The 26,309-nt window shown below is 44.8% G+C and overlaps 1 protein-coding gene across 1 annotated transcript in view; it reads right to left on the reverse strand.

Annotated features, from left to right (window-relative positions):
* The window catches only part of C2CD3 (C2 domain containing 3 centriole elongation regulator), a 115,456-nt gene that overhangs the window by 1,985 nt on the left and 87,162 nt on the right, over positions 1 to 26,309 (reverse strand). The window contains exons 30-32 of the mRNA XM_081098720.1: positions 24,525 to 24,742; positions 20,545 to 21,454; positions 16,941 to 17,052 (exon numbers count right to left, since the gene is read on the reverse strand). Coding sequence (XP_080954846.1) covers positions 16,941 to 17,052; positions 20,545 to 21,454; positions 24,525 to 24,742 — 1,240 coding nt within the window. The remainder of the gene's footprint in view (positions 1 to 16,940; positions 17,053 to 20,544; positions 21,455 to 24,524; positions 24,743 to 26,309) is intronic.

Genomic DNA, 26,309 nt, shown 5'->3' on the forward strand with positions numbered 1-26,309 from the left:
TGACCAGAATCGAACCTGGGACCCCTCAGTCCGCAGGCCGACGCTCTATCCACTGAGCCAAACTGGTTTCGGCTCCTTAACCTATTTATGATGCCTACTGTGAGAGGGAGACAGAAATGGACAGAATTCATTTCTTGACCTCCACAGCTCAGTTACGCAGGGGAGACAGAAAGATCTACTGAAAGAATTAGAATAGCAGCCAGCATATAAGGAGAGTGGAAGTCAGGCATCCCCGCTCTACTGCCTGGGCATCAGTTCCCCGCCCATGGAAAAGGGGAAGATGGGCAACCTCAAGGGTCCTTGCCAATCTGGAATTTAAAATGCCAATGGAGTGCATACAACCTGAGTAAGCTCTCAGGTATGACAGGATTTCCTGGGAACCAAGAGCAAAGTGGTGCTAGGAGCTGAACAGAGACTGGAAGATATGGTTCCGTCTTCCAGGCAGGCCTAGGCTAAAAGGAGAAAAAGGAAACCAACCCTTTGTTAGTGTATGCATTTCTTCTTTCCAAAATATGGGAGGCACCTGCATCCCATAATGCCTCAGACCAGGGGAGGCCAGTTGCCTAGCCACTGCCCGTTTACCTTTCCCTTCCAGACTGAGTGCTCCTAAGGGCCTGAACTGAATCTATGCTTGTGATTCCAACTGGTCCAGATCCAAGATAGGAGCCTGGTAGCTGTTAGATCAGTGAATGGGCGGGACCAAGCCACTGTGACCAGAGGCTTAAATTGAGTGGGGAGGAGACTGTCTCTTGTAGCAAATATCTTTCATTCATTCATTCTGGAACCCATGGTTGGTACGGCCTACTATGTGCCAAATCTTTAGAGTCAACTCCTTTCTTCAGCATTTTAAACCTCAGCATACCTTTCTCTACTCCCAAGATCCAAGATTGTTGTTTCCCGAACTATTTAGAATTTAGGAGTGACACCAAGTACCATTCCAGTCATCTAGTTGTACTGCAGATGGATCTTCTGGGTCACCAGCTTAATTTCCATTTCTTTTTTTTTGTTTTTGATTTTTTTTTTATTAAGGTATTACATATGTGTCCTTATCTCCCCCACCCCACCTCCCCGCTCATGCCCTCACCCCCCTAGTGTTTATGTCCATTGTTTATGCTTATATGCATGCATATAATTCCTTTGGTTCATCTCTCCCCCTTCCCCCCACTTCCCCTGCCTTCCTTCTGAGGTTTGACGGTCTGATCGATGTTTCTCTGTCTCTGGATCTGTTTTTGTTTATCAGTTTATGTTGTTCATTATATTCCACAAATGAGTGAGATCATATGATATTTATCTTTCTCTGACTGGCTTATTTCGCGTAGCATAATGCTCTCCAGGTCCATCCACGCTGTTGCAAATGGTAGGAGTTCTTTCTTTTTTATAGTAGCGTAGTAGTCCATTGTGTAGATGTACCACAGTTTTTTAATCCATTCATCTGCTGATGGGCACTTAGGCTGCTTCCAAATCTTAGCTATTGTAAAGTGTGCTGCTATGAACATAGGGGTGCATATATCCTTATTGATTGGTGTTTCTTGTTTCTTGGGATATATTCTTAGAAGTGGGATCACTGGGTCAAAAAAAATATGGAACGCTTTACAAATTTGCCTGTCATCCTTGTGTAGGGGCCATGCTAATCTTCTCTGTACTGTTCCAATTTTAGTATATGTGCTGCCAAAGTGAGCACAATTTCCATTTCTTTTTCTGCTACAGTGAAAGGGGACCAGGGAGATATCGGTCCTCTCTCAAATTCTAAAACCAGGCCTCTGTGTCCTGATAGAGGGGAAGCATTCTGTTTTTAAGAAGCTCTGATGGGCCTTGCTCTCCATGATTGGAAGGGCCAAGTACCTCAGTTCACGAAATGACCATCAAAAGATCTTAGTTGGTGATTCATCAAACCTTTCAGGAGCCTAAGATCTGTTCAACCTAATCAATTCTTTTTTTAAAAAAATATGTTTTCATTGATTTTTAGAGAGATAAAAAGGGGGAGGGAAAGAGAGATAGAAACACTGATGATAGAGAAACATCATTGATTGGCTGCCTCCTGCACGCCCTCTACTGGGATTGAGCCCACAACCTGGGCATGTGCCTTGACTGGGAATCAAACCAGTGATCTTTTGGTTCCTGGATTGAAGCTTAACCACTGAGCCATGACAGCTGGGCCAACATGATCAATTCTTCTTATTTTTAAATAGATTTTATTGATTTTAGAGAGGAAGGAAGAGGGAGAGAGAGATGGAAACATTAATAATGAGAGATAATCATTGATCGGCTGCCTTCTGCAAGCCCTGGCCCCCTCCTCCCCCCTCCGGGGGATTGAGCCTGCAACCCGGGCATATGCCCTGACCAGGAATGGAACCATGACCTCCTGGTTCATAGGTCGATGCTCAAACCACTGAGCTATGCTGGCCAGGCCAACCTAATTAATTCTTAAGGATAATAGGTAGCCCTGGTTCCTGTCCTCATGGGTCTGCTCAGCAAGAGGGGAGACAGATACCAACCTACCCAACAATCAGAGATGAGGCCTAGAACTTGGGAGCATGGAGAAAGGATCAACTATTAATAGCTGGAAAGGTCAGGACTCTTCACACAGAGGTGGGATCTGAGATGAGCAGGGTTTCAGCAGAGCTGGGGGAAGGACATGAGGTCATCCACTGGAGGGAACAGCATGAGCACAGGCCTGCACTTGCTGCCTGGGCCAACCGCCCTGGAGCTGAATCTAGTGTGGCTGGTCCAGCCAACCTCCCAGCACCCACGCCCAGACCCAGCGACTTAGGGGGCCTTATCTGTGTGGCCCAGGCCCAGGGACCAGGGCTTGGCTGTGTGTACAGGGTGAGGCAGAGGTGTGGAAAGACAGAGAACACACCCTCAGCAGCATTTGGTTTTTGTTGGCCTCAACAGGGTTTAAAAAACATCTTGACTAGTAATAAACGTTTTTTCTTCATCAGGATTGCTACCCTAAAACACACAACCTGGAGGGGCTGGGCAGAGGTGAAGCTAGCCCTTTTGGCAGAAGCAAGTTGTCACCATAGCCTGGGATTTGCAGGAACCTCAGCTTTCCTGGGGAGGCAGGAGGAACCCACATAGAAGCAGGATCCTCAGACTGAGGGGCTGTAGGGGCCCTGGAGTCTAGACAGTGGGTGTCATATATGGGGTGACATCCCTGGAAGGATACTTTGAAGAGGGACTTGAAAAATCATGAAGGTGGAATATGAGAGAGGGTGTTCCAGGTAGAAGCTCAACTTGAACAAAAGTGTGAAGGAGGAATTTCTTTGCTGGGAAAACAGTGGGGATGGGCCTGGTTGAACTGTACGTGGAGATAATGGAAAACCCAGAGAAGGGACTGGGGCTTGCCGAGGGATCTTCCTAAATGTCTGGGGAGAAACTGACCATATTCCTCTGTGGGATCTGGGGTGGAGGTTTGACTACTGTCCTGGGTTGAAGGGCAGAACTGTTTTTTCCAATGGTCTGGGTAAGCATGGTAGCAAGCCAGGGGCTCTCCAACTGTCCCTATTAAACTCACCCCGCTTTCCCATTAAATTCTCCAACTTTCAAATATATGGGAACCTCCTTTTTTCTGAACACCTGGACACCCAGGCCATGAAGAACAGGTCTTAATGCCTATTATTTGAGACAGGTGTCTCAAAGGATTTTAATGCCAAAAGGTAGAACTCCGCTGGGGTGAAAATAAAGTGTCATGGAAGGAGTAAGGTATGGTGGTGGAAGGAAAATTTGGGGCTTCCCAGGCACCTCAAATCAAGAGGCTAACTCTGGCTGGGAGCTGGTTCTAGTTCTGGCTCTAGTGCTTCTTAGACAAGTGATTTTGGGTAAGTCACTTTCTCTCTGGGCCTTGGTTTCCCCATCTGAAATGGATCAGGAGGAGCAGATAATGCCAGAGGAGGCTCTGTAACTCAGGGACTTAACCTAGCTGGGTTCCCTCTTTGGCCATGTCCCTGTGATGTATCTTCTCCAAGGCACTGTGATTTGGGTTCCCTCCACTCCAGTCCCCAGATGGGTCCCCCTGAAAAGGCCACAACATGTTCCCAGGAGGGTGGTAGATGCAGGTGCCCCCACTTACCCCTGGGACTTTCTCACAGGGGAGACAGTGGGGTGGAGCGGGAGGAACACTGGTCTGAGGCCAAGCTCAACTGCCCACTTGCTAGAGCCAAGATACTTTCTCTCTCTGAGTCTCAGTAACGTCATTGCCAAATGGAGCTAAGAACTTCTGTTTGGCCTTCTTACCTCAGGTCTACTGTGAAACTGAGAAATAAAATTCAGATGTGGCCAAGGCTCTAGCCAGGTACAACATCTTGCAAAACACAGGTGCTAAGCTGGAGCTACAGCTGACACCAGCTGCAGAGAGTAAATGAAGCCTTGCTGTTCTCGGACCTCACCCTAGCAGAGAAGAACTGGGTACAACACCTCCCCAAGGCATGCTAGGCCAGGCCTGGCCAGGCTCTCCCCACTTCACTGAGCCCTGCCCAGTGAGCCTCTGGGCCTGGCATTAGGACCGAAGTTTTGTTCTTTCCCAGAGCAGCTCCCCTAAGTGATAAACACTGACTCAGGAGCTGGAAGCAAAACTTTCCAGAGCTGAAAACTGTTAATAGCCTCTTGGTTCTGGCTGGCTAGGTGGGCTTGCCAACAGATCACTGCTTCAGACAAGTGAGGGCTCAGTATAGTTGCCTGCCTTGCTCAACTTTCACCCCCTTGGCTGGCTGCCTGCTTCTGGGGTGGGGGTGGGGCTCACAGAGTCCTCTCTGAAGGCCGGACTAAGACTTGGTGCTAAAGAGAGCTGTAAACCTAGCAGCTGTGGCTAAGAGCAGGGGAAGTGGGGACAAGATACAGACCACAGGCATAGCCCTACGGGGCCAATCTTAATCTGACCCACCCAGCCCAGCTGTAGCACAGCTGGGGCCCATGCTCTGAGCTCACACTTCATGCCTGCATTAGAGCTCCCATCATGTGGCTCTCACTACCTACATGCTCCTTTTTTTTTTTTTTTTTGAGTCTTGTGTCCTGTATATTTGTCTTTATGCCAGTAGCACCTTGTTTTTTTTTTTTTTTTTTATTGCTTAAAGTATTACAAAGGGTATTACATATGTGTCCATTTTATCCCCCCGCCCTAGACAGTCCCCCAGCCTCCCCTATCCCCCAGTGTCTTATGTCCATTGGTTATGCTTATATGCATGCATACAAGTCCTTTAGTTGATCTCTTACCCCCCTACCTCCTGCCCCCCAACCCTCCCCGGCCTTCCCGCTGCAGTTTGACAATCTGTTTGAGGCAGCTCTGCCTCTGTATCTATTATTGTTCAAAAGTTTATAATGTTCTCTATTATCCATGAATGAGTGAGATCATGTGGTATGTTTCCTTCATTGACTGGCTTATTTCACTTAGCATAATGCTCTCCAGTTCCATCCATGACGTTGCAAATGGTAAGAGTTCCTTCCTTTTTAGAGCAGCATAGTATTCCATCGTGTAGATGTACTACAGTTTTCTAATCCATTCATCTACTGATGGACACTTAGGCTGTTTCCAGATCTTAGCTATGGTGAATTGTGCTGCTATGAACATAGGGGTGCATATATCCTTTCTGATTGGTGTTTCTGGTTTCTTGGGATATATTCCTAGAAGTGGGATCACAGGGTCAAATGGGAGTTCCATTTTCAATTTTTTAAGGAAACTCCATACTGTCTTCCATAGTGGCTGCACCAGTCTGCATTCCCACCAGCAGTGCACAAGTGTTCCTTTTTCTCCACATCCTCTCCAGCACTTGTCGTTTTTTGATTTGTTGATGATAGCCAGTCTGACAGGTGTGAGATGGTACCTCATCGTTGTTTTGATTTGCATCTCTCGGATGATTAGTGACTTTGAGCACCTACATGCTCCCTTTGAGAAGCCTTCCCTGACAACAGGCTGTTCCCCAGGGCCTAGGATCACTCCCTCACCTTAGGCCTGTCTCGTCATCTACCCAATGAAGAGGCCTGACTAGATCCAGACTCCTCAACCTTTTGAACCCATGCCGTCAGTGAGAGGGCCCAAAAGTCCAGATTCCTGAGAGGGGAGGGTTAAAGTGACAATTGGTCCTTTCCCTTGAGGAGCCTGTCAAATTGCATTCTGGGCCAGGGTGGACATCAGCCAATTCTAGCTATTTCCCCTGATTTCTGTCCATCCTTGACCAGGGAGCTCATCTCCTTCCCAAAGCTGTGTGTGGCCCTTATCAGGAGCCCTTTAATCTTTAGGTCTCCTCTTGGGGCTCTGCAGAGGGCTAGAGTCTTGGTGGCTCACAAAAATGGGCCTCCAGCTCCAAGAGGGACAGTTCAGCCATCAGGCCTGGAGCACAGGCTGAGGACAGAAGACACCAGGCTCAGGAAGTTTCCTTGCTGATCTGATCTGGTGATTTTGTGGTGGTTGGGCTTCTTTGTCAGGATTGTATATTTTTTATTTTTATTTATTGATTTCAGAGAGGAAGGGACAGGGAGATTAAAAACATCAATGATGAGAGAGAATCATTGACTGGCTGCCTCCTGCACACACCCCACTGGGGATCGAGCCTGCAACCTGGGCATGTGTCCTGACTGGGAATGGAACCATGACCTCCTGGTTCATAGGTTGATGCTCAACCACGGAGCCACAGCAGCTGGGCTTTTATTTTATTTTTTTAATGTTTTTATTGATTTTAGAGATAGGAAGGGAGAAGGAGAGATAGAAACATCAATAATGAGAGATCATTGATTGGCTGCCTCTTGCATACCCCTCACAGGGGGTCGAGCCCACAACTCAGGCACATGCCCTGACCAAAAATGCTCAACCACTGAGCAACACTGGCCGGGCGATTGTATATCAGATGTCTCTGGGTTTGGGAAAGGGAAATCAAGGGACAGAAAAATTCCTTGGGTTCCTGGGAGAAAAGCAGTAGACTTAATGCCTTAAGACTCATAGACAGGCAGGCCATGGACTGCTGTGGCTAGGGCCCCATCACTCTTAGGTGGGGCAGTGTGTTGTTCTGGGCCTCTAACTCTGGGTCTGAATTGAGCACCCAGTAAATGCTACAGTCCTGAGCAATGCTTTCCATATTTCTCAGCTCCCTGTTCCCAGTGCTAAGCTTCTGATCATGTCTCTATCCCTTAGTATTTCTTTCCTACCAGTTCACCCAAGATGTAACAGCCTAAGAGAGAAGACATTTCAATACAAATGATAAAAATTACAACAGTTAACACTGTATAGTTCTTACTATGTTGCGTGCTAAGAACGGTTCAAAGACTGTACATTATCTTACCCAGTTAATCCTAAACAAAACCCAGGCAGCAGGTACTATTGTGCCCATTTTTTAGATAAAATGAAGCATAGAAAAGTTAGGTAACTTGTCCCAGTTTACACAGCTGGTAAGTGGGAAAGCTGAGCTTTAAACCTAAGCAGTCTGGATTCAGAGGCCATGCTCCTAACCCAGGGGTGGGCAAACTTTTTGACTCGAGGGCCACAATGGGTTCTTAAACTGGACCAGAGGGCCGGAACAAAAGCATGGATGGAGTGTTTGTGTGAACTAATATAAATTCAAAGTAAACATCATTACATAAAAGGGTACGGTCTTTTTTTTTTTTAGTTTTATTCATTTCAAATGGGCCGGATCCGGCCCGCGGGCCGTAGTTTGCCCACGGCTGTCCTAACCACTACACAAACTGCCTGACTGGAGGGAAGAAGGAAGTACAGCCACAAATTGAGACCAGAGAAACTTTGCCCTAGATCCCAGAAAGCCAGCAGCAGAGCCTGGGCAAGGCACCAGGTCTGCTCTCAGCTTCCCTGCTGGCCGAACACCCTGATTACTAGTAATGTCTGAAACACTGTGTCCGGCTGAGTGGAGGTGAGAACACGAGGGTGGGAGAGGGTGGGCAACCTGCCTGGCCTTGTCTCCGACGTCCTGCCTCCTACACTCACTCTCTGGGACAGCGTTTGGCCCCACGCCTGTGGTTAATCTAGGGGCTCATTCATGATGTGGCAGAGCCTGGCCTGCGGGAAGGCAGGCACAGAACAAGACAGGGCAATCTCATGGTAAGGAGCTGTTATGTAGGCAGTCAGAGCAGCCAAGGCTCAGATGACAGGTTGCTTCTTGCTCTTTGTTCCTGATCCCTATCTTAACATGATTGTTTATGTCCAGGCCTCTCTCCTCATCTCTGGCCTTCTCTCTAGACTAGTGTTTGTACCTTCCAGCTGCGATTCTCTGACAGATTTCTTTTCTCCAAATCCACAGCCTACAAAGCCTTTCCTTCACCTTTGTTGAATTCTACTCAAGCCACCCCATATGTTGCTGTCTTCCTTTCCCTATTCTCATTTTCTTTGCTTTGTTTTATTTAAGTGTTAATATAGGCTAATGTCATTTGAGGAAGTTAGTGAATGGTTTGGAGGCCAGTGCCTCTCAAAGAACTGTGCACTCCCTGAAGGCTGGGTCTGTAGTACCAGATCCAGCTCTTTATATATTACAGGTGTTTTGTAGGAATTGGTGGACTTAGACATAAAACTGGTTCCCTTGTGGAACTGTGAGCTCCCCCAAAAAAGGGCCATAGCTCCTATCTTCTCCTGCATCTGGTTCAGGAATGTCTTTGTGCATTTGCGAAAAGATGTATATTTCAAGTTTGAGGCTCAAGCTACCTTCCTACTCTCTGGCTCTGGCCTTCCTGTCCTCAGGCCCAGCTCTGGCTCACCTAATCACCAACTGAAGTTATTGAAGAGTTCGCAACAGAGAAGTCACATGATCTATTCAATGACTTATTTAACACTGTAGAGGCAAGGGCAGAAGCAGAGAGGCAAGTTAGGAGGCTCCTACAATAATCTAGACAAGAGATAATGATGGGTTAGGCCAGGGTGATAACAGAGGGGGTGGTAAAAAGTGGTTGGATATGGATGTATTTTAAAGGCAGAGCTGCCATAATTTCCTGGTGGATTGGCAGAGAAATCAGGAAGGATTCTAAAAGTTTGGCCTGAACAACTAAATTAGAAGGATTGATTGATTATCTCTGAACCGAGATGGGAAAGACTGAGGAACAGGTTTGAGGAATAAAATCTGGTTGAGTTTTGGACATAGAGATACCAGTTAGATATCCAAGTGGAGATGTTGAGGAGGCAGTTGGACTATGAGCCTAGAATTACAGGAGGGAGAGATCTGAGCTAAGTAACCATAAGGAGTCTTTACCATATAGAGGGAATTTAAAGTCTTCAGATGAAATGGGGTCACCTACAAAGTACGTGTAAATAGAGAAGTCTAACAACTATGCTCTGGGTCACCCTTCTATTAACAAGTAGGGGAAATGAGGGAGAACCAGTACAGGCCAAGCAGGAGCAGCCAATGAGAGAGGAGGAGAACCAAGAGAGACGGATGCCTTAGAAACCAGTGAAGAAAGTGTTTAAAGTAGAGAGATCAACTATGTCTCTTGCTGCTGAGAGGTCAAATAAACTGGGCACTCAGATTGGATAACTGATTTAGGAATATGGAGGTTTTTGGTGTTTTTTTGTTGTTGTTTGTTTTTGTGTTTTTTTTTGGGCAATCTTGAAGAGGCCCTCCCACTCCAGTGGTAAAGTGGGTTAAAGTTTGATTACAGTGGGAGATCACAGTGGCTGCAGTATGGAGAGTGGATAGTGCTGAGAAAGTGTGGATATGAGTGACTGGTCAGAAATAGTCATGGGTGAGATGACTGGGACTAAAGAATTAATGAAAAGTGGTTTCAAAAGATATTCAGGGGTTGGCATTAACAGGCCTTGGTAAGAGACTGGCTGAGAATCCAGGGGGCTAGAGTCAGAAGCGGTGAAGATGACACCTATGCTCTGATTGAGTTTACGGAGATAAGTGTAGGCGGTCGAGGGTATGCAAAGGAACATGACAGGCTCATGTTTTGAATATAGTGAACTGTTTGTAACACATCAAAGAAAAGACATCTAGGATACAGTTGGATCCATGAGTATCTGCGGTATGGGAGAGGAGTCTAGACAGAAGATAGGGATTTGAGAGTCACCAAACTGTAAATAACAACGGAAATAACTAAGTGGTTGAGATTTTCCTAAATAAATTCCTACAAGAGCAGAAGACATAAGCCTGGGGAAAACAACATGCAAATTAGTTTTATATTCTTTCCTCCCCTTTTAGGGAAGTTGATAAAACTAGTTTGCTCATGGTGGCTAAGCAAACAGAGCCAGAAGTAACTTTAAATAAAACCAGGAAGCTGTCCCTTGAAGAGGTACTTCATCACTGGAAGAGGAAGCTGAGGCAGAACTTGACAGATTCACAAGCAATGTGAAACCTGCTCAACCTGCCATCCTTCTCTTTGTTTTTTAAAATATATTTTTATTCGTTACAGAGAGGAAGGGAGACAGACAGAAACATAAATGATGAGAAAGAATCACTGATTGGCTGCCTCCTGCACGACCGCTCCTGGGGATCGAGCCCATAGCCAGGCATGTGCTCTGACCTGGAATCAAAGATATCCTGGTTCGTAGGCTGATGCTCAACCACTGAGCCACGCCAGCCAGGCTCCCTCCTTTCCTTCTCGAAGAGACAACAATTATAAGAAGAAACTGTCATGAGAAAGGTGAGCCAAGGGATGGCCTCTATGCCCAACCTGTGGGGCACGTGGTATTCTACAGGACAAGCACCCTGGAAGGCCTGATTGTGAAGGCAAACCCCTATTCTGTAAAACTACTGTTTCGAATTCTCTGCTATTCTTTAGACGGCCTCGTATTCTGAAAAAATAACTTTGCTTTCTAGCCCGCTTTAGCCTGCTTGAATAATGAGGAAGATAAACCTAGCTGTCTGACCTTGTAGGCCAGAGACTAGATACGCCCAATGCCATGAGAACTGTGTAGTTTTCTAGGCCGCCAGCAAGATAACCACTAAGCGCACAAAGGGCTGGCTCTTCCATAAAAAGGGAAGTTCTGCTTGTAGCTTTGCTTAGAATTTGGATTCATTTCCCTAAGCCCACTGTGGTGAATAGTGTAACTCCAAACTCTCAGAGCGTTGCTTGGTTCTTCTCCGGTTTTTCTGTAACATGATAACCCCATCTGGCAGATAAGAAAACAAACTCAGGAAGACCAGAAGACTTGACTAATGTCACAAAAAGACCTGTATCCACGATACATGGAGTAGGGAGGGGAAAAAGCCTGCTCCACAAATCCTTGAAGTAGAGATAGTCTGGAGCAGTGGTCGCCAACCTTTCGCACCTCACAGACCATTGGTTGTCAACTGCTGGTCTGGAGGGTTTCAATGTGGAGTGAAGGATTAGGCCCTCCCTTAAGAGCTTATGGTGAAGCCAGAGCAACTGAGCCAGCACTTACAAGCTCTCTTTTTGAGGACGAATCACTTGCCCTGGCCTGGAAGCAGGTCAGCTACAACACACCCATCCCAACACACTGCCTGAGAAGAGACCAGCAGCCTCTCAAATCCTCTTCTTCTGCCTTCAGGCCAAAGCTGGCCTTAGGAGGAGGCAGAATAGATGGAATCCTCAAATGGAGGTACAGGATAGGGCTCCTGTCCTCCCCTCATCTCTCACTTTGAGCTGTTGATTGTGCCTATTTCTCTCCCTCTCCTGCATCTTCCCCTTCTCCCTTTCTCTACTGGATCACTGCATTAGCATACAGAAAGTTCTAGCTGGTCCCATATTTAAAACACAAAACCAAAACACCTCCCTTGAACTCAGTGCTACTCCAGTCACTATGCTGTTTCTCTGCTCCAATTGCCAAATTTATGGAAGGAGTTGGTGTCTCCATTTTGCCAACCTTCAATTATTCTTAAACTTTTAATTAATACGATTTTGTGATTTCATCATGTAACGCATCAAAGAACCTATGCAACACATGTAAATTATGAACATAATAAAAATTAACATCTATAAATCCACAAAACCAAACCTAAGAATTCAAACATCCCATATAATAAAGATACAATATGCAAATGGTCATTACATAATGACCAATGACCGACCCATAACGACCAGATCACGGATCAGCAGGAGGGTGGAGCAGAGAGCTACAAGCTTGTGGCAGAGAGCTACAGGAGGGGGCAGGACAGCAAGCTATAGGGGGGAGGGGGGCGGAGGGAGCTACAGGAGGGCGGGGCAGCAGGCAGAGAGCTACTGGAGGGCAGCAGCAAGTTACTGGCGCATGGATTCATGCACAGGGCTACTAGTTATTAATAATGTTGAAGAGACTTATGTGCTCCCCTTTCCTTACCCTACCCCCTCTCCACAACTATAAACATTGTAGTCAAACTGTTGAAAACTGAAGAGAAAAATCTTAGCAGCCAGAGATAAAGGTCACATTACATTTAGGGCAACAACAATAAGAATGATGGTTGCTTCTTACTGGAAACTGGAAATCAGCAGTGTAGACAGTTCTAAATGCTAAAAGAAACAACATTCAAGTTGTTCTACATCCAGTGGGAAAAAAAGCCTTTAAAAAATGAAGGCAAATAAAGATATTTCTAGACAACTGAAGCTGAGAACATCAGTTACCAGTAGATCTGCACTACATAAAATTCTGAAGGAATTTCCTTTACAATGTATGAATTCCCTTCATACTGAAGAGAAAGGCCCTAGACTGAAATCAGGATGTGAAGAATGAAAGAAACACAAGAAATAAGTATGGGGTAAATATAAAATACTGTTTTATGTCTTACAATTTTCATTAAGTCCACTTTTAAGTACTTCAGAGACCCCAAGCTGAGATGATTAAGGTGCCCTTGCCCAAATATAATTCACAATGAAGTCTAAAATAAATCAGACACATAAAGAAGATAGTAAGTTCTGATTGATCCCATGGTGACTATTGCAATGTTTTTAAAAAAATATATGTAATTCTTAAAATTCCTCTCCTACCCCAACCACTTAATTTTTGGTGGCTCTACTTGTGCCTTAAACACATACTTGATCCCTAGGTTAGTTGGCACTGGCTGGCACCCAGCCAAGAGCATGGCTCAGAAAACATAGGTACAAATGCATCAAGTAGTGAGAGAGGCCACGAGCAGTGAGGATGACCAACCTCCTGAGGTTTCCTGGACTGTGGGACTTTCAGTGCTGAAAATGGGACTGTTTTGGGTGTGAACTGTGATGACTGGTTACCCTAACGAGGACCCAGAAATGAGGTCTTAAGGAGAGAGCTGACCCTGAGATCAGCAGACAAATAATATTTTGTGGGCAAGAAAGAAAAGAGACTGGAGCACTACCTGGTTTGAGCGTTGGCCTGCGGACTGAAGGGTTGCAGGCTTGATCCCTGGTCCCAGAGGGGTGCATGCAGGAGGCAACCAGTCAAGTGTCTCTCTCACGTCGATGTTTCTCTCCCCCCCCCCCTTCCCTTCCATTCTCTCTGAAAAGTCAATGGAACAAATATCCTTGGGTGATGATTAACAACAACAACAAAAACTAGACTTGTTTTTTAACTGAAGCGAAAATTCTTTCTCCCTCTCCCATATTTTTATCGTATGTTTAATAGATCAAAGACAGTATGTTCCCGTGGGAGTCGGCACATTATGAAGGCAAAAACACAGGGCAGGAACATAAGTTCTGCTTGGCAGGTGAGGGATAACAGCTCCAAGTGGCTCACAGACCTCCCTTCCCAAGGGGCATGACTCACTGACACTTCACCCACTTGGCTGATAGGGGGAGAGGGAAAGGAAGCGGACAGTGTCTGTTTCTTTCCTCCAGGGTAATTCTCGCTATCAGGTAAGAATTTTATTAGCCTGGTGTTATTTATAAGGATCCTGAGACTTGGAAACTTAGCTACTGCGTAGCAGATTAAGTATTTCAGTCCCTGGATGTTTTGCTCACAAGCTTGTGCTTGCTGCTTGGATGTAGTCCCATGACCCTCAAGTAAATGCTGATGGGTATGTATGGGACATGCAAGGAAGATGCAGAGAGGAAAGAGGTGAGCTGATGACCACAACCAGACTAGGAACAAAGGCCACAAAAATGCAGAGTTCCTGGGTGGGGACTCAGAGAGGATGTACAAATTTGATAAAAACTGAGATGTGTGGGGACTTAGGTTGATCCATGTGCCAAATCAATGAGATGTCCTGGAAATGGTGCTGGGGAAGTTGAGGGAGAGAGAGAGAAGGAAAACCAGTAAAAGGACCAGACATCTAAAGGCTTCTCTTTAGGACTATACCCTCAGGCTCTTAGGGTACTTCTGCACTGACCCCATCTGTCATCAAAGTAGGCTCTGGGAAAGCATAAAAAAATGTTTAAATGTTAATTGCAAAATAAAGTCTACTTAAAAGAAGGCAAATTGGCTAGAAAAATACACCATAAGACAAGTGTCACAATTTTAAGGTGGTGTAATGAAAAGCATAGAGCTTGGAGTCATACATTGAGAGTGACTTACTAGTTGGGAGACCCTGAGCAGGTGACTGAATCTTTATGCGTCTCTATACAACAGAAATAATAGTACCTAGTAGGCTGGCATGGGAAGCTCTGAGCCTCAGCTTTCTCATTTTTTAAATGGGAATAATAACAGTACCACCTCAATGCATCATTGGAAGAAAGAGTTTATATACGTAAAATACTTAGAATAATGTTTAGTGCATAGTAAGCATTAAATAGGGGTTAGTAATTATAATTAATAAACAAGCTAATATGTTTTGCCCATAGTGCATGTATTATTCTCTGAAATTATCTTGTTTTTTTTTTAAAGTTCCATGAGGCAGGTGCTTTGTGCCTAGTTTAGCCCATGATTGAGAATAGTGCCCAGCAGGCAGCTGCACTTCACGGCACCTTTCTCCACAACATCACTGCAATTACTCTTTCAGGGCCACCAATGACCATCGTGCTGCCAAATCTGAAAGACAACCCATTCTCCACTCAGCACCTTGGATGAATCCTTTAAAACTGAATTAGCTCTCACTCTTCTGCTTAACACACTTAGATGGACAGCCCTGCCTTTAGAATAAAATCAAAAGTCCTTTCCATGATTTACATGTCCTTCATGATCTGGCCCTTCAACTCATTATGTCAGTCTCTACGTTTCAGTGCCACGAGCTCCGAGTCAGTTCCTCGATCAGGACAAGCTCTTTCAGCCTGAGGGCCTTTGCATTTGTTGTGTTCTCTGCCTGGTATACTCTCTCCAAGCTGCTTACACGGCTCCTTCTCAGTATAGTACATTAAGTAGTTAGGAACACCGATTTTGAAATCAAAGTGACTGGTTTCCAGTTCAGGCTCTACCATTTACTACCTGTGTAAGGCAAGTTATTTAATCTCTGTGTACCTCAATCTCCTCACCTTAAAGTAGGGAAAAAATATGTCCCTCCTTACATTGCTGAAATATGTCAGTTAATATAAAGTGCTTAGAACTGTGCCTGGTACCAGGCAAGCACCACATTGGTCATCGTTCAGCTGAAATGCAGACTCTTCAGAGACCCTGTTTTTAATCAGAGTACCCAGTACTCACCACAATCTGTAAATATTTTACTTTTTTGTTTACTCTTTGTGGTCCATGAAGACTTGGAATTTGTCTTATTTACTATTGTATACCCAGCACAATGCCTGGTGATAAGTATATATTGAATGATTAGAAAAGTAGTTATTTTTCTTGCCACCTTCAAGGAAGGTCAAGTGCTGTGCCAAGGGGGAAAAGACAAGAGCTGGGATTTGGACCTATCAAGAGAACATGGCTAGAGAACCTGGATAGAACCTGGCTGGAGAGCCTATTGAGAGAACATGGCTAAAGAACCTGGACAGAACCTGGCTGGAGAACCTAGCGAGAGAACCTGGCAAGAGAACCTGGACAGAACCTGGCTGGAGAACCTAGCGAGAGAACATGGCAAGAGAACCTGGACAGAACCTGGCTGGAGATCCTGGCCACAGAACCAGGCAAGAGAACCCAACTATGCTGATCAACTGAACGCTGCTGCCTCTGTGTCATTCCTTCTTCACCGACTCCGTCCATACCTTGGGGAACCCCTGGACCTGTTGGGGCTGGACCCCAACAAGCAGAGCCCGACCCATTTTGCAGACAGGACTCAGTACGTATGAGAAATAACCACCCAGCCTCCGCCCTGTGCTGCGCACACATGAACACCCGGACTGTGGAGGCCGTGAGAGAATGAGAATCACACTCAGGGCAGGTCACAGCCAGTGTGTGAAGATAGAAACATACTATTCAAATATCTACCACAAAAGGATTACTGTTAGGTTGGGGCACATAAGAAAAAGGGCCCAGACACCATTATTCTCTCTCATCATTGATGTATCTCTCTCTCTCTCCATCTCTCTTCCTCTCTGAAATCAATAAAAATATATTTTAAAATAAAGAAAAAAAAAAAAAAAGAGCTGGGATTTGCACGAGTGTTCCAACCACCTAACTCAGCTGAGTGATGAACAGTTATGCGGTGTTCCATAAACAAATAGCGATGCCACTGGTATTCTCTTCATCCAGGCCTTCCTCAGCTGTCGGGTCTCCTAAGGTTGCACCTCCTGTAGCAGGCTTCCTCTGCTCACACCCACCGTGGCTCAGTGGAGCTCCCACCATAAAATTATTTTCGTTGCTACTTCATAACTGTAATTTTTTTACTATTAGGAATCATAATGTAAATATCTGATATGCAGGATGTACTTTCATTATTCAAATTGAACATCATTATAGCATAGTGATTAATCACAAAAACAGTATGTAATTATATATGTGTTTTCCAATGGTCTTAGGCGACCCCTATGAAAGGGTCCTTTGACCCCCAAAGGGGTTGCGACCCACAGGTTGAGAACCGCTATCTTAGCTGATGATGCTCTGCCCTTAACACTTTTGCTCTTTACTTTTCCTGAGCTCCTTGCTCAATGTTGGGCCCACAGAATATGCTCAGTACAAGCTTGGAGAGTGACCCCGCCACCTGCCTTTTCAGGAAGCCGGCCCAAGGTAGCTCTGCATTGTGTACACTTTCATGGACGAGATGATGACTCTACAGGAGAGAAAGTTCTCTTACCTGATTTGTTGTGACTGGTGGTGGCAAAGCTGTAGAGAATGACAGCATCCGCAGGGAGGCCTCCAACTGCTGGGGAGGCAAAAAAAAGTTGGGTACCACAATGGGCTCTGGGCTATCATGGTAGTTAAGGCACACATATACCTAGAAATCCTCCCACCTGCCAGACCAGCAGAGTCACTGGTCTTAATGATCCTTTCATCCCGCCCACCCCCACCCTGAACCTATTCCTGCCCATGAATCCTTTGCTCATGGTTCCCTCTCCCTGGAAGGCCCTCCCCACTCCTAATAAATCATAGTCTATGCTTTCTTTATGGGTCAGTTTAAATCCCACCTCCTCTGGGAAGCTTTCTCCTCATCTTAGCCCACAGTGATTCCTCCTTCTACAGCAGAGTTTGCAACACAAGATAATGCTTGATGCTTTAGTGTGATATGAATCTCAATGTGTTTTTCTCAAAATTCCCCCAAACTTCTCAAAAGCAAAGATGGCATAGTTTCCATCAGTGACCTCACTATTTCCCTAGAGCACACATGAGGCCTTCAGACAAGGTGGCTCCAAGGGGCAGTGTCTTAGATTGGAGGGAGATGCCCAGTAAAAAAGGAGGGTCCCCCTGGTTCTTTTCTGCTTATACCCAGAAATGAGGGTTCTGCCTAAGTGGGCACAGCAGGTCCGCGCAGCCTGGATGTAAGCCCTTGGAGGCAGACACTGGATCTTGTACTTCTCCTTTGTATACCCTGCAGATATCCAGCACTGTGATGAGAATATTTGTTCAAGGCACTTATTCAGTTTGGGAGGGGAGAGATGGGGCCATTTTGATGTTTAATTTTTTGTTTCTGCTTAATAAGCTAAGTATGGTTCTGATTCAAACTGGCTTATCATCGTACTCCCATGCAAGACTTTGAACTCCAAGAGGGCATAGATGATCTCTTTCATAGCCACATTCCTGTCACCTGGCATAGCACCTGGGACACAGTTAGTATTCAATAAATACCCACCAAATGAATGAAATGCAGCATTTCCTGTTTTGGTTCAAGTCCCTGACCCTTCTTCAGAGGCCCTGGTGAGGCAGGGCCTATGCTGTTGCTGCTCTGACTTCTGGGGACTCTGCTGGATAGTCAGCTGATGCTGTGGGGGAGGAACGGCTTTGCCGTGAGGTCTCAGGGGTATGTCTGAAACACCGGAAGTCCCCCTCTCCGCCCATCACCTCCTGCCTAAGGGTCCTGCTCCACCAGTAACTTCTGTCAATTATTAGATGATGACTTCAGGAAAATTCACTTTTATGCCTGTTTCTTCATCAATAAAATGGATATACTAATAGTACCTTTTGTTTTGAGAATTAAGAGTTTTTACATGCAAAGTGCTGAGAATGGTGCCTGACACATAGCAAGCATTCGATGCCAGCTAGTCTTGTCTCCCTGATTAATGGGAAAAAGTTGCTTTTTCTCACTGTCCTTACCACTGGTTCCCTCACCCCCTGAAAACTGCTTTGCATTCTCCATTTTGCACTGTCCTCTTCAATGCTAAAGCCAGTGAACACAGGTCAGTCCATAATCTACTGGGCCTGTCTTAAGTGTCAGTGTTGACAACTAATTCCTGAAACTATGCTCCCACACGGCCTCTCCTGCTGCTCCAGCTCTGACCAGCTCTTCTCTGTGGGTATCTGTTCTGCCAACCGTTTACATACTGATCCTCAGGACTCTGTCTTGTGTGGTTCTCCCTTTCCATGTTCTGCCTGCTGCCCTAATCTATTTCCACAACCTACCTTTCTATCTGATCTCGTCCTGAACTCCAGGCCTAGATGTTTTACAGGCACAGGTCCAAAATGGAAATATGCTCTTACCAGAATCTGTTTATCTCTATGTGCGGTTCCCTATCCAATAAATGACACCATTACCTAGTAACTTGTGATAGAAATATCCAAGTCATAGATACTTATCATACTTTGTTTTTCTCTTTGTCATCCTTTGTCCTTCTTATCTAACTAATCCTCTCAAATCTATCCCTCTCCTTTTCAACATCATTGATGTTTCTCTCTCTCCCCCACTCCCTTCTCTCTCTGAAATAAAAAAAAAAAAAAAATTAAAAAAATAAAGCAGTCTATGCTTTTGGTCAAACTTTCTTCTGGTCTCCTCTGATCTAATCCTCTCTTTATAGGGAACTGGGTGACTTTCCTAATATGTAAATCTGACCATATCATACTCTTGCCAGTTAACATTTACTGAACCCTATTTATGTACCAGGCACTGTACTAGGTAGTTTACATCATTATTTTAATTTTTACAACCACTCCAAGAAAAGGTCTATTATCTCCATTTTAAAGATAAGGAAACTGAAGTTTAAATTGCTTGCAGGATAGTCTAAGCACCTTAGCCAGGCATACATGGCCCTTGAAGATCCAGTCCTACCTCACCTCTCACCGTGTGTTTACACGTGGGCTCTAGCCACAGTGAACTGCTGCTGCCCAGAAGCTAGGCTCTCTCACCTGGCTATGCCCTGCATACACAATCCACTTTCTCAGCTCTGTTTACAGAATGCCTATTCATCTCTGAGGTCCAGCTCTAATGTCTCTTACTGGGATACCTTTAAGCAGTTATGGCAGCTTCCTCCTTGTTCCCCAGCATACAGTCCATGACTCATCACAACACTTAGAACACTAACTGTCATGGTCTGTTTACTGTTATTATCATTACCTCATAATGGGAACTGCTTGAGGTAAAGTCTGATTAAAATCTCTGTTCTCAGTACACAGCACAGGGCCAGGCAATACTCGTTATTTTTAAAGAATAGTTGAGGGAAGGTCTGAATTAGGACCTGTGACTGCTCCTCCACTGAGCATAAATTCTGAGCACTGTAAAGGCAGCAGTGTCAGAAGCTGCAATAAGGGAGTCCAGGAAACAACTCCACCAGAGAGTTAGCTGTCAGTACTCAGCCTCCAGTCATTAAAGCCAACTGGTTAGGCTGCACATGTGAGGGCTGTTGATGGTCCTAAGTGGTTTCCTTTCTCCATAATGTGTCCAACTGCGTTTCAAAGGAGAAAGGTGCCCCCTCTCCCCATTAAACACTGCCATTTCAACTATGCCTACTTCCCCTCCTCTTGGCTCCATCACTTGCCTTAAAAAAAAAAAATTAGGCAAATCACTACAACTCTGAGCCTCCGTTTCCTTACATGCAAAACAGAAATAATACCTACCTTAAAGACTTGAGTTGACTGAGTAAAAAATGTATGTCTAGTGCCTGGCACAAAGTAAATGCTCAATCAGTGGTAGTACTCTTCTTTCCCATCTGCACCCTCCACTTCTATTTCAACTGAGATTAAAGGTCTCATTCCTAGGGCCAGCTGTAAAATACCCAATATACCAGGACAGGCTAATGAATGTTCTCCCAACACCCTAAACCCAGTTAAAAACACTGTGTTTCAGAGGGCTGGTGTTAATGGGAGAATTGGAGCACCTTGTCAGTGCAGGTGAGTCTTTTGAAGGATCTTCCCATGCCCCTCAGTGAATCCCACGAAGGTGGTAGCCACTGCTCATGCCCACTAGGCTGGCCTAAGCACCAGCATCCAAAATGCCTACATTGGGCTACTTGTGGGAAACCGTCAAAGGATACAGAAGGAGATTCTGCTTTGTGGAAACCTCTGATTCAGATGTCGCCTGCTTCTGCCTGATGTCAGAGCAGTTGATGGGTAGTCCCTTATGATTTTCCCTTTTGTTCTGGGAGGCTACATGTAGAGGGAATTTCTCCAAGCTATTAGCAGAGTCACTTAGCTCACTGGAGGCAGCTTCATCCTCAGCCTGGACCTGTGGCTTGGGCTCCTGGTCCTGATCTGCCCTTGGTGAGCAAGTGTTCTTTGGGGCTCTTGCGAGTGTCACACCTGGGATGAGCTGAGGGTCTGTTGAGGCAGGCTCTCCAGCCCGGGTCTTAGGGCTCTTACCCTCACAAGGAAAAAGACTTTGGCTAGCAGAACCCTGCCTAGGCAGGTGGGAGTTGACAGCTCTTTCTGGACTGGACAGAAAGCTACTTCTGACCCTGAGCTCCTCTCTAAGGCAGGGCTCGGGAGAAGGACAAGAGGGGCCTACCCTCTGCACCTCATCAGGATGAAGGCTAATGATCTCACTTGAGTCTGACACAAAACTGGACCAAGGGCTAGTTTTGTCTGTGATGGTGGTGATCTCATTGAGTGTCCTGGGCTCAATGATATCTTCTTCATAGTCTTCATCACTGTAGGCTGGGCCTGCCTCAGTGTCTTCATTGCTCTGCATCCTTGTAATGGGTATTGTGTGTCCAAGGGACTCATGGAGCATTACTCTTCCACTCGAAGGTTCTTCTGGAGTACGGGGAGGAGGGGAGTCTGCACCCTCATCTGGAGCTCTTGACACAGGCAGGTCCGGAATTGTGCTTTGTTCTTGCATGGCTCCTGTGTTCTGAGCATCTGGGAGAGTGGTAACTTCTCTGCTTCTACTCCTGGCTTGGCGAGAACTCAAAGATGCTTGAGAATTCCTGGTGATAGTCTGCAGATCTGAACAGCAACAGATGTCATTCTTACTACAAAGTAGGGCCACAGACCACTGAACTTCCCCACATTAGCCTCTAGCTTCAGAATTATTCTTGGGGGGAAAAAAAGAACAAAAGGAAAAAGAAGTATTCTTGCAATCAGACTTTGAACAAATCTTAAAGATAGTTAATCCACCCAAGAGTCAGTGAAACTATATTCAACACAGTACAATTTCTAGCACTTTATTCTAATATCAGAAGACCAAAATCTAATCTATTTATGGTTGTGGTTACATCTGTAGAAACGCTTTCAGAGACTATCTGCTCCTGCTCAGGAATTCTTGGGAGCTGGGAGTCCTGGTGGGCATGTTCATGCTTCCTTTTACTTCAGTAATTACCTATATTAAAAATCAAAATGAGAATCCACTTATTTACCTATCTGATGATAAATATTTGAACTATCTATTTTACTTGGAAAATGAAAGCAAGGAAATACCTATCACCCAAATGATAAGGTAGGGAGGTTTACAGAGAAAATGGAGGCAGCATGGTGTGTTGGAAAGAGCAGAGGCTTTGGAGCTGTCAGTCTTCAGTTCAAATCTCTGCCAACTTTGTGGTCAACAGCAAACTCTTTTCTCTGAGCCTGTTTATCTTTAAAATATGATCAACACCACCCTTTTCACAAGGTTTTGATATAAAGAACAGATGAGATAAATGGGCACATACTGTGTGGCACATATATAGACACTTAATAAATGGAAGCTGCTAGTCACCTCAAATTGTTTTAAAGATTAAATGGTAGGGAATAAATTAATAAACAGGTGTAGCAAATGTCATATTTTTACATGATTATTTGAGAGGAGAAAGAAGCTGGAGGCAAATTTGACTCCCAAGAGTAGGTATCACATCTCCCTCACAGCACCTAATGGGGTACACAGCCTACAGAAGGTCCTGGCTAGGCTTAATACATTGACAATTTTCAAGTCTCAAAGGGGAGTGAGTAGATGTATGAAAATGGGACATTCCTGCTGCAAATAGGAACAGGAACCAGGAAGCACATTTAATTGCTCCTGGCCCTTTGGCCTGAACTACCCTTCTGTCTTAGAGCAGTCTTTCTGCTTTTTAAAAACTAGCCTATCTTTTAAGGCCTCACTCTACTGCATCTCCTCCAGGAAGCCCTCCCAGATGCACCAGCTGGAAGGGATAGCTACATAGCTTTTTTCTACATGGAAGCATAAGAAGATGCTATTGTGTAATTGTCTGTCTACATATTTCTCCTATCAGATTGTGAGCTTCTCACAGGCAGAGACCATATATATCTGATTCATGTTGCAACTTCAGAGCCCAGCAAAGGACCTGGCACATAGATGTGGCAAAAATGAAACAACCATTCAGTAACTCCCTCTCAAGCTTCACTCATACCTACTTGTCTAATTATTTCATTAAAAGTGTATTGAGATACGATGGAGGCAGAACCTGGCTTCCCTGATCCCATCATCTCTTTCAAAACTCATCCTTTCCTTGTGAAAATTATTTCTCATCCTGTCATCCTCTTGCTTAAAACTCCCCATTTTCTTCCAGGAGAAAGAGTAAACTCTCAAGCTTGCCTTCAAGGCCCTCCAGCTTCAGTCCTTCAGTTCTTTTCTCTCTCCTCTTTTAATACAGCCCTTCAAAGGGATTCCCTATTTGCTCTCACCTCTATCCCTAATGAGCCTGAAAGCAGAGACAATGCCTGTCTTGTCCACCACTGTACCTTTCTGGAACTAGTAAAACAATAGTGCCTGGCATGGTTAGTGCTCAATAAATAGCTGATGGAATATTATTTCCAAGCAAGAGGAAACCAATTACACAGTACACTTCTGGGGTCCTGGCTACCAACAGGTTAGATATCTAGAAAAACAAAGTAGGAATAAGATTTCTGGTGGCTTTTTTTCCCCTTTAAAGAAGGAAAATGAAACTTATCCATCCGTGTGTACAATTTACATATTTTCCTTGAGCAAAAATGACACCAAGTGAGTTGCATTCAGGTGCTGATCTAAATGATTTCTTAATAATCCTCACAGCACACCTGTTTCTAGGGCTTAACCCTGGATTCTGAATCAGTAGGACCCAGCAATCTGTATTTCAAAATAAATACCACAGGTGATTCTTATCTCAGGCAAGTTTGGAAATACTCTTTCTGGAGTGAGCTCTCTGGGCTGCGCAGTGGAATTACCTGGGGAATTATGAAAAATACTCATGCTGGGTCTCACTCTCAGAGATACTGATGCAATTGACGTATGGTGCAGTCTGGGCATCTGGATTTTTTTAAAGAAATATATTCTCATTGATTTCAGAAAGGAAGGGAGAGGAAGAGAGAGAGAGAAACATCAATGATGAGAGAGAATTACTGATCAGCTTCCTCCTGCACGCCCCTTACTGGGGATTGAGCTCACAACCCGGTCACGTGCCCTGAATGGGAATCGAACCATTACCTCCAGGTTTATAGGTCGACTCTCAACCACTGAGCCATGCTGGTGGGCTGGGCATCTGGATTTTTAAAAGCTCCCTTGGTAACTCTAATATGCAGCCAAACTGAGAACTACCACTTTAAGGGATTTTCAAAGGGTGGATTACTAACATCCAAAAGCATCTGGGGTGCTTCCTAAAAATGCAGACTTCTGGGCTCTTTTTATATTTACAATCAGAATTTTAAATATGTATGTAGTTGACTTTTTCTGAAAATAGAATGGCACAAGTTCAAGAACTGCTACTGAAGAACTCATCTAATCCAACTGCCCCCCCCCTTTTTTTTTTTTGGTTGGGGAAACCTTAAGAAGGGAAAGGATATGCTCAGAGTCAAACAGTAAGTCCATGCTAGAAACCCATCAAGCCCCACCCGGGTCTCCTGCCTCTCAGTCCAATGCTCTTTCCATTGCACATGTTCTTGTGCCATGCTACTATGCCTCTCCTCTCAGAAGGAAGATGATAAATATGATGATGAAACTGTTGGTCTCTGTTGGTCATAGGAGCTTGTCTGAGGATAGACATTCAACTGCCTTGTGAATAGCCACCCAGTGATCATAACTTTTCAACAAGAGGGGCCTGAGCCATACCCGTGATTAAGGAGCTGACTTGCAACACCAGGTTATTGGATTTCTCCAGGATGCACTGGCTCTCAGGATCTAGGCTGCTGGCTTCTGGCCCACAAGAGTCCCCATGGCTCTGTTGGCACTGCAAGATCGTCTGAGTCTGGGGACTGAGGGGAAGTAAAGGCTTGGTGAGCTTCTGGCTGAAGTACCTCTGAATCTGATCTAGCTCACTCAGATTCCTCCTGTAAAAAAAGAAGGGGAGAAGAGGACAAAAGGGTCTTTCACTGAAATTATAGGCATCTTTTATGTTCCCCTGACATTCTACTGCATGAGGTAGGACCTTAATACCTCTCATTTGGTCTATTAATACTAGGGCTCTCTTTCTCTTCAATCTACCAACAACTCATCCTTCACTTCTCTGACTACAATCCCACCACTGGGGACAACTTTCTCCCTCTTCTGTATGGCTTATGCAATTCTTCTGATGCACAGCAAAAACCTTATTTCCTGGTGGGAAACACTCCTGATCGTCATTCCTGTCCTCACGCCCTATACCTGACAGGAAAAGGCCTTCCTCTGGATAACGCTGACCTTTGCTACCTTATAACCATTCCTGATCCTTCAAGGTCTAGCAAGCCTTCCCTGACCACCCTCTAAATTGTTTTAAGGGTCCTCTGTGCTCCACAGTTCTTTCTATATGCTTCAATCCCATCACTTGTTTGTTTCACATTGATTTCCTCGGAAGAAGTATAAGCTCTTTGCTGATTCCTTTATATGTATCTATTACACCTAGCATAGTGCTTGACAAAAATTAAATCAATGTTAAATGGATATGAAAAAATACTGTTAACACTATTTTAATAAGTGATGCTTACCACAAATATATTTTTTAAAATATATTTTCAAGAGAGAAAGAGACTTACAGAAAGTCTGGTGGGTTTTAGGAATGTTCACCATGTTTTCGAGAGCGCTATCAGCATGGAAAGATGGGCCCTTTTTTTTTTTTTTTTTTTAAATATATTTTATTGATTTTTTACAGAGAGGAAGGGAGAGAGATAGAGAGTTAGAAACATCGATCAGCTGCCTCCTGCACACTCCCTACTGGGGATGTGCCCGCAACCCAGGTACATGCCCTTGACCGGAATTGAACCTGGGACCTTTCAGTCCGCAAGCCGACGCTCTATCCACTGAGCCAAACCGGTTTCGGCGAGACGGGTCCTTTTTATTCTTACCATTCTCCATTGAGAAATCACACCAACCACTACCACCTTCATTTGCATAGGATTTAATATTTTATGCTTTCAAATACATTACCTTGTTTAATTCTCAGCCAACCAGATGAGATCAGTAATTACTGTTTTACAAATAAGGAATGTGAGGATCAGAGAATTCGTCCAGGGTGAGTGGTATGCAGCTACTCAGAATTTGGGACTCCAAGTCTTGTGCTTTTTCCATGAGAATAGACAGGGATCATTCCTGTCTCACAGCTCTGAATGCTGGAACCTGAGTTCAAACTACTCCCCCTGCTCTGTCCTTATTCCTTTCAACTTTTAAGGTGCTCACATTTCTCCCTTTCAAAGTCCATCACCCCAAATCATTGGTCCACCTCTCCCTTAAACTCCTTCACTCTTGGCATCTCCACTGACTTGCTGTCTTAGATTTTCCTTTAGTTTTCTCATTATGTGTTAGTTTAGTTTCCCTAACTAGGCCATGAGCATCTGGTAATAGAAGATAATATCTCAAACTTCTCCATTTCTCTAGTATACTCAATGTGCCTGATACAATTGGCACAGCATAGATATTAAATAC

The sequence above is a fragment of the Myotis nattereri genome (assembly GCF_964212035.1).
Source record: "Myotis nattereri genome assembly, chromosome: 9".
In the NCBI taxonomy this organism is placed as follows: Eukaryota; Metazoa; Chordata; class Mammalia; order Chiroptera; family Vespertilionidae; genus Myotis; species Myotis nattereri.